This window comes from Corella eumyota, chromosome 5, assembly GCF_963082875.1.
Source record: "Corella eumyota chromosome 5, kaCorEumy4.1, whole genome shotgun sequence".
NCBI lineage: Eukaryota > Metazoa > Chordata > Ascidiacea > Phlebobranchia > Corellidae > Corella > Corella eumyota.
The window spans coordinates 2,721,938-2,736,696 of NC_137494.1; the positions used below are offsets into that span (position 1 = coordinate 2,721,938).

Genomic DNA, 14,759 nt, shown 5'->3' on the forward strand with positions numbered 1-14,759 from the left:
TCTGGAGGTGAATTAAAAATTAAATTATGCATGAAAAACATTAATTTAACGTATTTAAATTTACAGTGTATTTGTAATTTTAGATTTTTTTTTGTATATATCTTTATTCTCAATGTGGGAAAGTCGAATGCACAACTTAAACATAGAGTAACATTAGTTACTCCGACCCAGTCTCGAGTTGTCTGTGGCAGTTTGGGATATTATAGATTATAATTGCCCGATAAATATGCTGCTGATTAAGTGCTGGCTCAGCAGGAGTTTATACCGTTAAAAGCGCCTTACTCAAGGGCACTACAGCAGGAGAGAAGTTGGGATTAAACCCATGACTTCATGTGTAGTGTAGCAAGTGTTCTTACCACTACACCACGCTGCCGGTACTTTATTTAATATGTCCAACTTTGAGTTATCATTAGAATGTTATGTAAACAAAAAATGACATTTTTAAGAAGTTAAATATAAAACTAATGCCAACAATATATATATATATACAAAAAATCTTGTGGTTTAGACATAAATTAATATTAATTGTCATTAAAAAACAATAAAAATAAGCATGTTAAAGTCAATTAATTAAAAAATTCAGTAAACATAAACATAGTGTTATTTAAGCAATTAGGAAAAATACATTTTTAATAAGTAGTCACTTATAAAACTAACACCAACAATAAAGATGCAAATTTACTATATGGTTCTAAGAGATAATGTATTCAAAAGCCTTTTAATAGCATACAACCCTTAAAAAATGATATAATATTTACTTAGGCATTAAATATATAAAACTTAATACATGTATACATATATATAGTATAACAACCCTTACCTGTTTATTGTATACAACCCCATATGAATAATATAAGGAATGAGGTTGATGTTAGATTGTCTTCCCCCTCCTCCCGTCTCCTCACTGAAAGATTTTTCTTGAGCAAATCGAAGAAGTAACAACTTCAGATCATGGACTGTGCTGTGAAAACTTGGTTCACGTTGGCCGGTTGCTTCTTGAATGTAGGTGTTGTGTCTGAAATCATGATTTTTAATTAATTTATTAAAGAAACGAGACAAAAATTTTCACTAAATTCTTGTTAAATTTTTCAAAATTTAATTTCTTACCTCGCTAAGCAAGAAGCAAACGAAGCCTCCGGTACTTTGGCGCCCCAAAGTGGTAACAATCCATTACATTTCGTGCTAGCATTTTGAAGCAGAGCGGATTCCCATTCTTCCCTTCCTCTTGCCATTCTTACCTAAAAAAAATGTTTATTTAGTTACAGAATTAATATTTTTTTTAAATATTTTATAAAAAATAAAATATTTACAAATATATATATATTTTTTTTCCATATCCCTTTAAGGGAATAGGTTTTTAATATTTTTTATCGGGTAAGGGTGTGTGGTTTTGGACATGTTTAAGCTATCTGTAAACGCTGAACTAAAGGGTGGCATGGCATTTGTGTGGCTCGAACCCGAAACATTTCGGATCGTAGTTTGACGCAATGACCAACTTAATAAACATTTTTTAATCTATATTTAATAGAGACAATATATACATGTATGTTCTATTTATAGGCCTACAAAATAAATTAAACTGCCATTTTTGGTGCACAAATTAATTATCACGGGCAAACATTAGTTTAAGTATGATATTACAACAATTAAAATCCTGAGCAAAGAGCAGACGATTAACTAGTAATTAATTTACTTACTGCAGCAGTATGACAATCATAATGAACCACATTAAAATGTGAAACCGTCGAATAACCTTGTTGCTGGCGGGGTTTATTTTCAAACTCCTCTAATGTACAACGTCGTGTGTAAGTATAAACCCCCAACACCTTGAACAATAAAATTCATTTTTAATAAGTTTATTATTTATGGTAGGTTTTAAGAAGAAGGGTAAAAGTAAAGGGCTTTATATAATAACTAATATTTAAAATCACCTTTTTGGGTTCAAACTTGTAACCCTCTCTGCAGATAATACAAGTCAGACCAGATTCCTCTATTAACTCCGATATTTGTTGCAAAATATTTGATTTCGAGATCACCTAAAAAGTTAAATTATAAAAAAATCAAATATTTAATTTGCTTTATAAAGTTCGCTTTAAAAAAACTCACTTTAAAATAACATTTTTTTAATAAATTTGAAAAAATTACTAAATAAAAACAACAAGCCCAATTCTAACAAAGCAACCCGAAACTTTACATTTTCAACCAAATTTTAAAATTAAAATCTAACTACATTTAACATTTAAACAATTAATTACTTGTTCCCTTTTAATAGTATGCATTAAACAAAACGGCTTAAAACTTTATACCTTTCTAAACTAATATAACCAACCCAGTAATTACCTGTCCTTTCTCATTAGTGTGCATTCCCAATGCACCAAGTTGTTGTTGTCTAACTGCCATCGCCATTTTCTTTTTTTCCAACTTTGTTTGTTCCTGAACCTAGAATTATTTTAAAAATAAAAAATATTCTTTGATTTAAAAATCTATATATAATAAAGCCTAGAGGACAACAATTTTATATTTATACATATTTTAAATATAAATAATGTATAAGTTCAATTTACAGGTCTAAAAAATAACTAAAACTGCTGTTTGTGATGCGCAGGAAAATTATCGCAGGCAAATATTAGTTAAGAATTGCGACTATATTACGACAATGAAAATCCCCTTTTATAACAAAGTGTTATATTTAATCAGATATATAGTTGTTGACTACATACCTCTTTAACTTTCAAAGCAATGGTAGGATGTTCTTGTAATGCCTTTAACACATTCTCAGCATGACCTCCAATACCTTCTTCGGTTGAAATCTAGAAAATTTAAAAAAATATTTATTTTAAAATGTTTTAAATTTGTTTCTGAATTTTTGTTTTTAAAAAGGCGAATTTTTACTTGTTCCAATCTGTGAAGTTGTGGAATTGCCTCCCCAACCAATTTCTGCGTTTCCATGTGTTTTGTGCACAATCCTGTCAACATTCTCAAACAATACGGCAACCCTGGTTTTGAGGATAAAGTTTTCCATTCGTCAGAATCAAAACTAAAACAAAAAAAAAACAAATTTAAAATATTTTTTTTATTCAAAACTTTACAAACAAATTAAGTACAAAAACATGAAAACATTTAAAAAAAATCTTTTATAAAAATATTTTATTTACTTCTTATCATCTGGGGTATGTTTAACTAAGTAATCCAAAGCAACTTTCACAATCCCATTTTCCAGCATTAAATTCTTCAGTTGGTTCCCACTTTCGTTAAATTGAATTCCAGAAACAATCTCACAAAAACAGTTTAAAAATATCGTGTCATCGTCTGTATGCGAATCATCATATCTAAAAATTTAAAACAAAGTTTAAATAATTATAATAAAATTAAAATTAACTAAAAATTTTTTAAATTAAAAAAAAAAACGAAAAATTAAATTTAAAATCTAAAAGCACATGAATAGATAAAAAAAATACTAATGTTACAAAAAATGTTATCAAATATTACAAAAATCCTAAATAAATTGAACCTACAAAGCACGTGGTCTTGTATAAATAAATATCACTGAACTACTTACTTATCAAAATCAAGGAACCCAATAAAATGATCGATCAACATTTGCATGAGATCGGGATCTCCAAAACTCAGGTAGGGAATAATTTTCAACAAACCTTGCAAGATGTTGGAGTGACTTTGGACGAATTCACTGTCAATCTTTAAAATTTAAAACAAGATTAAAAAAATTTCATTCATAACTTTAACTTATTCAAAAAAAAAAAATTTTAATTTTTTTTTTACCAACCTGTTGAAGAAGAAGAGTTAATTTCTTTTTATCCCCGGTGAACACAACCTCCTCTTCTTGCTCCACATTGCTTCCACCTTCCTCTTTCTTATCTGAGGATGCCTCCAGGAGGATGCTACCCATGATCTGGAGAAGTTGATCAATGATCGCGACTCCTTCCTCCCCAGCTTGTAAACCCTTGAAAAAAAAAGTTTTCAATAAAAATATTTTCTTAAAATTAAAAAAAAATTGAAAAAATTTTGTTATAAATGTAAATTGAACGAAAGAAGCAAAAAATGATGCAACAAGAATAAAAAAGATTGGAATAAAGAGTGTATTTTCGAAAGGTACGCTTAAATTAAAATTAAATCGAAATATTTACCAAATTTAGTGTTCCAAGTAGAGTATTCAAAGTGTTAAGCTTCGGTTTTGCAAGGTAATGTCGGTTAACTTTAAGTTTAACCGCATAAGACAGAAGTTTCAAGATGACGTCAACTAATTGATGACCGTGCGCAAGGCTCTTGACCGATTCAAGTCTCGATAAAATCACCTAAAAAATAAAAATTGTTTATTAAATAATTGTAACGTAAATGTTTATTTTTAATTTTGAAATTACTATTAAAAATTTACATTTTTATTTTACTTAAGTATTTTGCAAAAGGTTTAGAAAATTGGTCATAAAGGTAAAACAATTATAGCAGAATTTAAACTAATGTTATTATCCCACCATTTCTAATAACATGATTTCAAATTTGTTTTTGAGTATATTTAACAATAAGTAACAATTATAATATCTTTAACATACAATTATAAATATTAGAAAATTTAATCACATAATTGTCTAAACAAGATTGAATTTTCAGAAATCCTTTAATTAGTAAACATTAAATAATTAAGATAATTAACAATCAATTAAGGAGTACAAAAACAGATAGCAAATATAAAAATAAATGTTGTTTGTGAATGTTTTAGAGCGTAGGACCAAAAGTTATTATACAAATAAGATTAATTAGCAACTAACTGTGATTTGATTAAACAAACAATTAGATTTAGAACAATCTAAAAAAAAATCTCAAAAAATACCAGTCAGCATTTTAAAACTAACCAATTAAAAAACAGTCTAGGATTTTAAATAGTATTTTTTCACATGAGAATAGCCAGTCTTTTATTATCTAAATTTCAAATAGATCCAAAATGGAATATTTCATTTCAGATGACACAATAATAATAATAGTCACAAAGCAGTCGCATGCCATATAGGAAGGAAGTGATGACTTAATAGTTAGTGGTATGAGTCCTCATACACACAAATACACACATGCCTCTTGCTTTTAAATCGAGTTAAAAAACAAGACAAAATGACACAAAACACGGTTATGCTTGCGTTTTCGTCAAAATTCGTGTTTTGAAAATGATTTTTGAAAGGTTTTAGCATAATCTTATCAAGTTTAAAGGGTTTTATTTTAGGAAAATAACAGGAAGCAGATATATTGCAGCAGTTTTAATTAATTTGAGCTATGTGAGTAAGTATTAAGAACAGAATATGGAAAATATGCTGCATTATTCATGACTTATATACTAAAAATAAATTAATTCTGCTAATATATTTGTTGCCAAAAACAAAACAATATTGTTAACATAAATTTGCAACATCATTAATATATTTTTCTGAAAACTAGATATAGAAGATTTTAACTATAATAATTAAATTATGAGTAGTTAAAATTACTAATAAAATGACAGAGGTTAACAATAGGTAAGCAGAAATATTATTGTTGATAATTTTTTATATAAAAATATTATTTTATAGTCAATTAATAAAAGTCAAGTTATTCTAAATACAAATATTTATACAGTTTAAATATTTATACAGATAAAATCGAATAAATCAAAAATTAAATTTTTTTTAGACCAAGACATCGAAAAACACCGTTTGTGGATTACGATTATTTAATTAAAGTTGTCGTCGTTGGCGACTCCGGGGTGGGAAAGAGCCAACTAGTGGCTAGATTTACAAGAAATCAGTTCACAACAAACAGCAGACAAACTATTGGAGTGGAATTTGCAACAAAAACAATCGAAGTCGACAGTAAAAAAAATTGTTAAAAATTTTAAAAATTTTTTTGCTCGAATTTTTATTTAAAGATAAAAACTTGTAATTTTAGTAATAAAAAAATTGCACTCCCAATACTAGTACTTTTTTAAAAAAATATATAAATTTTACTATAAATTTTAAATCAATAATATTGCCATAAAATTAAAAACACTAATATTACCATAAACTTAATAATACCAAAACAACAATATAATACAACTGCACAAACCATATTTTTCCTTATATAAAACCTACTTAAAAAAAAAATCCAAAAACTTAACAAATTTTATTTTATAGCTAAAAAGATTTGTGCACAATTATGGGATACTGCAGGAGAGGAAAGATACAGAGCATTAGCTTCAGCTTATTACAGAGGGGCAGTAGGAGTGTTGTTAGTGTTTGATGTTACTAATACGAGGTCATTTAAAGATTTAACACATTGGTTGTCAGAGATTAAAGCTTATACTTTACCAACTTGTCAGGTAAGATGGTAAAGTTATTTTTTTATAAATAAAAAGTTATTTTTAAATAAAAAAAAGATAAATATACAACTACAAAATATAACTTAACATTACTTTCAAAGGATTGCTTTTTTAGTATTGTAGAGTTTAAAATTTTCTAACATTGTATTTTTAACACAACAGAACCAAATTGTGTTTAAAAATAAACCAATATTACTTCATAGCTTAAACAAAACACATAGCATTTAATAATATCAAAACACTAAACAAAAACAAAACTCAAATAACCATACCAAAAACTCAAATATTTCTATGCTTGTATAGCTTACACATTTAACAGCAGTTTCTTATTAGCTAAAAACCTCACTTAATAAAAATAATTTTTTTTAGATGATTCTAGTTGGCAACAAAATCGATTTAAAGGGAATAAGAAAGGTTAGTGAAGAACAAGGCAGAGCTTATGCTGCATGTAACGACCTAACCTACATGGAAACATCAGCAATGCAGTTTACTAATATTGAGGAATCGTTTTCCGCGCTGATAACAGACGTTTACAGAAAAACAATCGCGTCAAAATCGGCGAAAACAATTAACACGACAATCAACAATAATGTTGAAGGAAACGTAAAAGTTGAAAGCAACGATTTTTCGTTGACGAAAGAAAGGCTGGCGAGCAAGTGTTGTAACGCAGTTGGATAGGCTTTAATTATATTTTGTTATATCGGTACACCGCCACAATATTGTACTTAACTTTATTAATACTAATGCTACTGTAAATAAAAGAGCAAATTATTGTTCCCATTTAATAGGGTATTAAATCTGTTCCACAAATATTCAAAATACAAAATTAAATTAAACAAAAAAATGCTGGGTTGATTTTATATTAAAATACCCCATTCTACAGTATAAAAAACAGGATCCAAATCTACATATAATAAAGCTTAGTGGACAATATAAACAATATAAATATATGAATGTATGTCCATTTTATAAACCTACAATATAAGTATTACTGCCATTTGTCAAATATTAGTTGATAGTTTCAACCAAGTTACGCAAATAAAAACCCGACTGAGGAGCAGGCTACCCACTAGTATAATTAAATAAATAATACCTAAGAATAACTTTTTTTTCCACATGAGAAAAAACATCCTAATATTGCAGAAACTAAACACACTAATAAAAATAACATTTATAACTAAATTACCTCAATTCCTCCTGATTGACTTAGGACTCCGGCCAACTTGTAAACTTCTTCGTCGTTTTGATCAGTTTTATCCGAATCCAATCTTTCCACGATATCTTCAGTAGCTTCACCCAACAGCCCTCTCATTCTGTACACAACATGCATCGCATCCTCCTGTGATGTCATAATCAAAGGTAATGTGATGTTATTAACAAAATTTTAAAGGTAAAAAAGACTTACCATAGGAAAATTATAAAAAAAAATTTAAGTAAAATAAATCAACATAATAAGGTGGTTGTTCTTGAACTATAATAAAGAAAGGGACATATAAGATATATTTTTATTAAAATTCTTAAAAAGTTAATTAAGTTATTTAAATACAATTTAAAGAATTTGATATATTACCTCATTATGATTGGGTAACCATATTTTCTTGTATACATCTCTAACTGGTAAATCCAGTGCAATAATCTTGTTATTTATCAGTAATTCCATCCCACTATCATCTTCCAGTAAAGCTATCAAATCGCAATCTAAAACAACAAAACGTGAAAGTTAAAAAATAATAAAAAAAATCTTTCCAAAAAAAAATTTCTATTTTTTTTCTACCTCTGCAAATCTTGTTCTTTACATCCCTCATAAGAGGACCTAATCCTGCTTCGTTGGAGGAGTAAGGATTGCCCACCATTCTACCCTGTAAGAAGTCTTCCTGGAGCGGATCTTTATCCAAAGAGAGGAAGAACTCACTGGTATCATTTTCCTCCTAGAGAAAAAAATTTTTTTTATAAATTTTTTTACTTTTTTAGTTTTATTACTATTTTAAAATGTGTTTTTTTACAAATATGAAAAATATTTAAAAACCAAACATGTATATTAACAATAATGAACTATTTAAAGTAGTTAAACTTAACAATTTGTACTTACATGATATATAATATTTGCAAGTCGTTCGAATATAAATTGTGGCGTCTTCATATCATTTGAATCTTGTTTCTTGATTACTTCAATACAAACTTCCATAAATGATCTCGTCTCTGATTCATTTCCTAAATTCAAGCAAATATAAAGGCTTTTACTTGTAAATATTTAAATATAAAGTCCAAGACATTAAACAGTTTAAAATAGTTTAAACTTTTTCTAAACATTTTTAAAAGTTTTTTTGTAAGGGTTTTATTTACTTAAATTGCCCGAAATTTTCATAATTGTTGCACAATTTTAAAACTTTACTATTTTTATTTCAGTAATTTTAAATCCAAATTTGAATTTTTTAATTTTTTTTTATCTAAATTTTTACCAGTACCAACCTGTAGTTAACTCTTCCAACAAGTCCAAAAGAGTATCTTGTGCCTCATCCACCAAGTTAGTTCTCTGTATAACTAACCTCCTTAAACTTAAATAACTGTTAAGTACGGTCCCCACTAACTTTCCTTTATAATGTTGGCGTACATAAGATACTTGGACTAATTCCGACAGCAGCTCTAAAAATATAAAAATTTTGACAGTTTATTGGACATTATTTTACGTCTATACCCATTTAAGTTAACTCTAAATACCTGGAAATAAAAAGGATTTTAAAAATAGTTTGTTTAAAATTTTTTACATAAAATAAATATATAAATTGTAAAAACTTTAAAAATATAAACATAACATGCACATACCAGTAAGTTCTTTAAGAGCGTAACCTTGTTGTAAATTAAGATTGAGTGTGGTATCTTCTAATACCAATAACTTCACTATTTCTTTCTGGATCAAGTTTCCTATCAAGGGTAAAACTCCTCTTGCTGCCAAAAAAACCTAAACAAAAGTTACAATAAAGTTAATAGGCTATCCACCTAAATATAAAGATACGTGGTTTAATCTTTACTGCTGTTAAATCAAGCTCTAGATAAGGTTCCTAATAACAGGGTACGAATTAACGTTTAAAAAACGATTCGCTAAAAATGAGGTTTAATTTTTAGAGCAATAATTAGGTCCAAGTCATAATGTTCGTTTTTTGATAACACTTGACGCGTTGCGTAACGTCTTGTTAAACAATCGTTAATAATTTTTCACACAAAAAACGAGACATTTTTGATTACTTTAAAGCTGTGTTATGTATTTAAAAAATTGCGCAATAACTAAACAAACCCGGAGGTGAAGTTTACGCATTGCCAAACATGGAAAGTTTTTGTTATTAAATGCCCTATAGTAACCTACATTTACGCAGGATTATATTGATGTATTTATAAATGTGTTAAACTGGTTAAAAATAGATCGTAACAATACACAAATATACACGAAAGTATTATTATCGCTTGAACTTTTTTGGTTGATTCGCTAATTCTAATATATTTGTAAAAATCGATTCGCTAATTTAAAAAAACGATTCGCGTTTAGCGAATAGCGACCCGTTATTTCGTTCCCTGCTAATAATATAATATTCTAAGGCAGCCTAGGCCTTAACAAGAATAATATCTATTACTTCTACATAGGCTGATATCTTCTTATGCCAGATATCAATTTAAAGCAAGGCTACTTACCCTCCACTGCTTAGGTCGAATTTGTTCTTGATACAAAGCCAGAAATTCTGTTGAAGCTTCACCCGCATTTCCCAATTCATCCAAATAACTAAAAAACAGGGTCAAAGTATTTTTAACCAACTAGTACAAAAAAAAACACAAGTTAAAAATGTTTAACAGATTATGACTCTTAACAATTTTAATTTAACAATTTTAAGATAAATTTTACACCAATTTTATAACATTTTAAGTAAAAAATGTGACAAAAAAAGACCTGGTTAGCAGACTCAAGACTTGTGGCTTTCTTGATGTATTACGAGCAAGACTTGTGACCACGGCACATGCCGCTTGTCTGACAGAACGAGACGAGGGACAGAAAAGCATCGTTCGAAGAAATTGATTGTTGGATAATGAGACTTTGTGAGGAGCCTAAAGGAAAACAAGAAACATTTTAAATTTATTTTCAATTTCTAAAAAAATAATTACTTATTTTTAAATAATTTTAATTCATTTTAAACCTGTTTTTTCTTCTTCAAAACAAAATCTTTCCATTTTTGTGCATACTTTTCCTTCAAGAAAGTTTCATGAATTTTTAGTTTGTCAATTTTCTTTTCTTTTTCCTCTTGTGGAGCTAAAATAAAAGTCAAAAAATTTATGTAAACGGTAAAAAAATAAACACATAATAATAAAGTATTAAACTAAAAGTAATATCTGCCTAAAATTATTTTTCTTAAATTAAAGTTAAAAACTTTATTTTCATACAATTTTAAATTTTTTTTATAATTTATACTCGATAAGGGAAGGTCGAATGGGATCTAAACATAGAATAACATCAGTTACTCCGACCCAGTCTCGAGTTGCCTGTGGCAGTTTGAGATACTATAGAGACTATAATTGCCCAGTGATTATGCTGCTGATTAAGTGCTGACTCAGCAGGAGTTTGTCCCGTTTATAGCGCTTTACTCAAGGGCATGAGAGCAGTGGGGATTAAACCCACGACGTCCCTTAGCATGAGAGCAGTGGGGATTAAACCCACGACGTCATGGTGGTGTAGCAAGCGTTTTTACCACTACACCACGCTGCCGGTGATGTAATCAGTTAAATATAAACACCGAATTAAAAACCGATGAAGTACAAATAAATTAATTTATTTTTACAAATTTAATTTTTAGTTGCTTACCGTTTATTTTGTTTTTTCTTTTTCTCCATTCATCATATTGATTAACTCCATCACTGCTTTCCAACCATTTACTTGCTTCAACTGAAACCTTCGGATCTGTTTGCTGATCGTTCTTACTCTCTGGTGACACCTGGTTTAAAACAACAAACAATAAATTACCGGCAACGTGGTGTAGAGGTAAGAACACTTGCTACACCACACATGGGGTCGTGGGTTCAATCCCCACTGATCTAATGCTGTAGCGCCCTTGAGCAAGGCGCTATAAACGGTATAAACTCCTACTGAGCCAGCACTTAATCAGCAGTTTATTTATCGGGCAATTATAATCTATAATATCCCAAACTGCCACAGGCAACTCGAGACTGGGTGGAGTAACTGATGTTACTCTATGTTTAAGTTACGCATTCGACTTTCCCACATCGAAGATAAATTAGTATAAAAAAAATTAAAATTTTAACCTTATAAACACTAGTATCTATGGTTATTTGCAGAAGCACCACAAGGGCATTTATATTATTGTAAAAGTCTTGAATTAGACATACACTTCTATAATTTATTACTAAGCTTTATTATATATAAATATCTTCATTAGTAGGATAGGCTTTTTTTTGAATTACAGCTATCCAGATATAACACATGGTAAAATATTACCTGAATTAAAAAAAATTTGCCTTTAATCATTATTTAAATACTTTTTTTTAACTCACCAGTTTTCTGATCATATTCACACAAGGCAATGTCACATTTTCAACAACTGCTGGAGATTTAATTCTAACAACAGTTTGGAATAATTTCATAGCTGGAAGAAGCAATATAACAAGTATTACAACAGTTTCTTAATCACAAACAAACTTGAATTTTAATTATTTTTATATTTATTTATTCTCAATGTGGGAAGGTTAACTTCACAACCAAAACACAGGGTAACATTTGTTACCCCAACCCAGCCTTGAGTTGCCTTTGGCAGTTTGTGATATTATAGATTATTATTGCCCGATAAATAAACTGCTCATTAAGTGCTTGCTCAGTAGGAGTTTATATTGTTTATAGCTCCTTACTCAAGGGCGCTACAGCATAATAGCAGTTGGGATCAAACCCAGGGCCTCATGTAGTAACGCCAAGTGTTCTAACCCGTACACAATGCTGCCAGGTATTTTTGATAAATAAACAAACCATTTCGTAGTCTTGATTGCCACATATCATCTCTAATATCCAACATAGACATCAGCAATTGCATTTCACAGTTGACCGCAGATGACGGGAGGTTGTCGCCATGGTGATTGATAGCGCCGGTGATGCGTGAATACAGCAAATCATTTAACTGGGTTGTTGCTTCTAAATTATTTTTGACAAGTTGTCCGATCAGACTGTGAACCTAAAAAATAAGAAAAACTAAATTTTAAACATCGTTTGTTTTTATTAAAATTAATTTATTTGTTAAAAAAGCGTTTTCACAGAAAAAAATTGAAAATCAGTAAAAAAAAACTATATTAATGTAAAATCTTTTTTATATTGGCAATATCTAACTAAAAAAAATAAAATGCACTAAATTTTTAAAAAAATGCCTTGAATTTAATTATTTAAGGTTTTTTAATTAAAAAAAAACAAACTAAAAACCTGTTTTCTTGTTTTTGCTGTTCCTCTTCTTAAGTTAAACATCACAAGTTCACGAATAATTCCTTTCGAGATTAAGATCGGTTTTGCTTGGTTGTTCGTCGCCAACACTCGGAGTAAGGTCACGGCCTGTTGAGCACTCGCTGAAGCACATCCATAACAATCGGGAGCACTCTGACACCAAGTGGCAGAAGACGTTGGAACGTGCTAAAAATTAAAATTATTATTTTTTATTTAAAACTTTTAAAAAATAAAACCAAAAATATTTATTTTTTAATCAAACTTACTCTTGGTTTTGCATCACTAGAGTGACCACTAGTAGCAGCAGTGTGCTGTCTTTTATCGTATTCAACAATCTCACTTCGAGATGCCAAAACCGTTCTCATAATTCCAGACAATTCTTCAAACAATGTTTTACATTCCTGTAAAAAAAATCAGGTTTAATTAGATAAAATTTTTGACACAAGACAAAATGTTAAAATTCAAAATTAACAATTTAACTAAAGACTTTTTATATTAGACTAAAATTCTACTTAATTACAAAATAAAAAAATTTCAATAAAAAATATTATAGAACTACAAACACAAAAAACTAACCTGGCAATATTTCTTTGCTAGTTGTTGGATGTTACTGCTTACAGGAGCCATGTTACTTCCACCCACGCCCCCCAGTACAACACTAGTGACCTGACCTGATCCTATGCTTAATCCAGGTTGGGCCACTCTTTGTTGGAGGGGGGGTTTTCTCTTGTTTTGGGTTGAGGAACTGCTAGGAGATAGAACAGTTACATCTGCTGATACTTTGGATATCTGTGTGATATAAAGTAAGTAATTTATGCTTTAATAAAAATACTAGTGCTTTTTTATTTAATTTAAAAAGTTGATAGCCCCTCCTGTTGTCGGCATTTAGTTTGTCATAACATGGTCACAACTCCAACTAATATTTGCCTGTAATAATTTACGCGCGCACCACCAAAAACAGTATTCTTATTATTTTTAAGGCCCTATAAATTAGACATACATTGTCCACTAACCTTTATTATATTTAGATGGCAAGATTACAAAGAGCAATTTTTTTAAGATGAATGATGTTTTCAATTTTTTTTTTTTTATTAAACTTGTGTGTTTATTTCTTATTTAAAGTTTTAACAATTTGAAATTAAAATTATTAACCTGAGCTAACAAAGCTTCTAGTTGTGGTTTATGGGAGTTAAGTTGGTTGTAAACAGTATCAGCTTTATCCAACAACGTCACAACATAGGCCACCATTTTCTTTCTATCTTCATCATTTTCTATTTAAATTAAAAACATAAATATATAATGTAAAATATGTACAACAAAATTACAGTTTTTTGGCAAAAATTTATAGTTTATATAAATAAAAGTTATGGTTTTTATTTTATATATATACAATTATAATAAAGTTATAGCTATTTTTTTTTAAAGTAGCGAAAGATATCAGTAAAATGGTTTGTATGTTTTTACATAATTTATAATGATTGTAAGCAATTAAAAAGTTAAACTTACCAATGGAATCAACAGCACAACATGGTCTAGCTTTGACCATAACATCAAACTTGGCATATTTGGAGAAGCCGCAAACGTTGCACAAGAATGGATCCTTTTCATCATAATTAATACTTCGACATTTATGGCATTGGAAAACATTCTCCCCACAATTTCCACAAATACCTGGGTTAGCCTAAAAAAAGAAATTGTCTTGCTAAGATTTAAACAATAATTATCATTAAGTTTTTTTATAGCAATTTATACCTAATGAAGCTATGTGTTCCTCCAACCCAGTTTTGAGTTAAATTTAACAGTTCGGAATATATAAATTAAAATTGGCGTTTAATTAACTTGCCAATAGATTTTGGATTTGCAGAAGATCATAATGTTTATAGCACCTTACTTAAGGGCACTAAAGCATAAGAGCAGTGGGGATCAAACCAAGCACTACAT

The 14,759-nt window shown here is 29.1% G+C and overlaps 2 protein-coding genes across 2 annotated transcripts in view; one reads left to right on the forward strand and one right to left on the reverse strand.

The window, feature by feature from the left end:
- Nucleotides 1-14,759, reverse strand: part of LOC145753207 (E3 ubiquitin-protein ligase UBR4-like) — a 48,838-nt gene that overhangs the window by 1,371 nt on the left and 32,708 nt on the right. The window contains exons 75-102 of the mRNA XM_082569605.1: nt 14,325-14,499; nt 13,971-14,089; nt 13,395-13,607; nt 13,085-13,219; nt 12,801-13,004; nt 12,357-12,558; nt 11,891-11,982; nt 11,184-11,313; nt 10,522-10,634; nt 10,278-10,432; nt 10,025-10,112; nt 9,164-9,299; nt 8,810-8,983; nt 8,430-8,551; nt 8,115-8,268; nt 7,911-8,038; nt 7,527-7,679; nt 4,146-4,313; nt 3,785-3,961; nt 3,560-3,696; nt 3,156-3,329; nt 2,893-3,037; nt 2,721-2,810; nt 2,341-2,439; nt 1,932-2,036; nt 1,698-1,826; nt 1,108-1,238; nt 821-1,015 (exon numbers count right to left, since the gene is read on the reverse strand). Coding sequence (XP_082425731.1) covers nt 821-1,015; nt 1,108-1,238; nt 1,698-1,826; nt 1,932-2,036; nt 2,341-2,439; nt 2,721-2,810; nt 2,893-3,037; nt 3,156-3,329; nt 3,560-3,696; nt 3,785-3,961; nt 4,146-4,313; nt 7,527-7,679; nt 7,911-8,038; nt 8,115-8,268; nt 8,430-8,551; nt 8,810-8,983; nt 9,164-9,299; nt 10,025-10,112; nt 10,278-10,432; nt 10,522-10,634; nt 11,184-11,313; nt 11,891-11,982; nt 12,357-12,558; nt 12,801-13,004; nt 13,085-13,219; nt 13,395-13,607; nt 13,971-14,089; nt 14,325-14,499 — 4,043 coding nt within the window. The remainder of the gene's footprint in view (nt 1-820; nt 1,016-1,107; nt 1,239-1,697; nt 1,827-1,931; nt 2,037-2,340; nt 2,440-2,720; nt 2,811-2,892; nt 3,038-3,155; nt 3,330-3,559; nt 3,697-3,784; nt 3,962-4,145; nt 4,314-7,526; nt 7,680-7,910; nt 8,039-8,114; nt 8,269-8,429; nt 8,552-8,809; nt 8,984-9,163; nt 9,300-10,024; nt 10,113-10,277; nt 10,433-10,521; nt 10,635-11,183; nt 11,314-11,890; nt 11,983-12,356; nt 12,559-12,800; nt 13,005-13,084; nt 13,220-13,394; nt 13,608-13,970; nt 14,090-14,324; nt 14,500-14,759) is intronic.
- LOC145752870 (uncharacterized) lies at nt 5,443-7,137 on the forward strand. The gene is made up of 4 exons (XM_082569231.1): nt 5,443-5,519; nt 5,674-5,852; nt 6,156-6,340; nt 6,710-7,137. Exons 1-4 carry the CDS (start codon nt 5,500-5,502, stop codon nt 7,016-7,018), a joined length of 693 nt encoding a protein of 230 aa, XP_082425357.1. The 5' UTR covers nt 5,443-5,499; the 3' UTR covers nt 7,019-7,137.

Bases quoted from the DNA above. Each gene is read 5' to 3' on its own strand.
- LOC145752870 (XM_082569231.1), top strand. From the start codon at position 5,500: ATGACAGAGGTTAACAATAG. The intron at 5,520-5,673 runs GTAAGCAGAAAT...AATTTTTTTTAG, and splicing joins ATGACAGAGGTTAACAATAG to ACCAAGACATCGAAAAACAC. The intron at 5,853-6,155 runs GTAAAAAAAATT...TTTATTTTATAG, and splicing joins AAAAACAATCGAAGTCGACA to CTAAAAAGATTTGTGCACAA.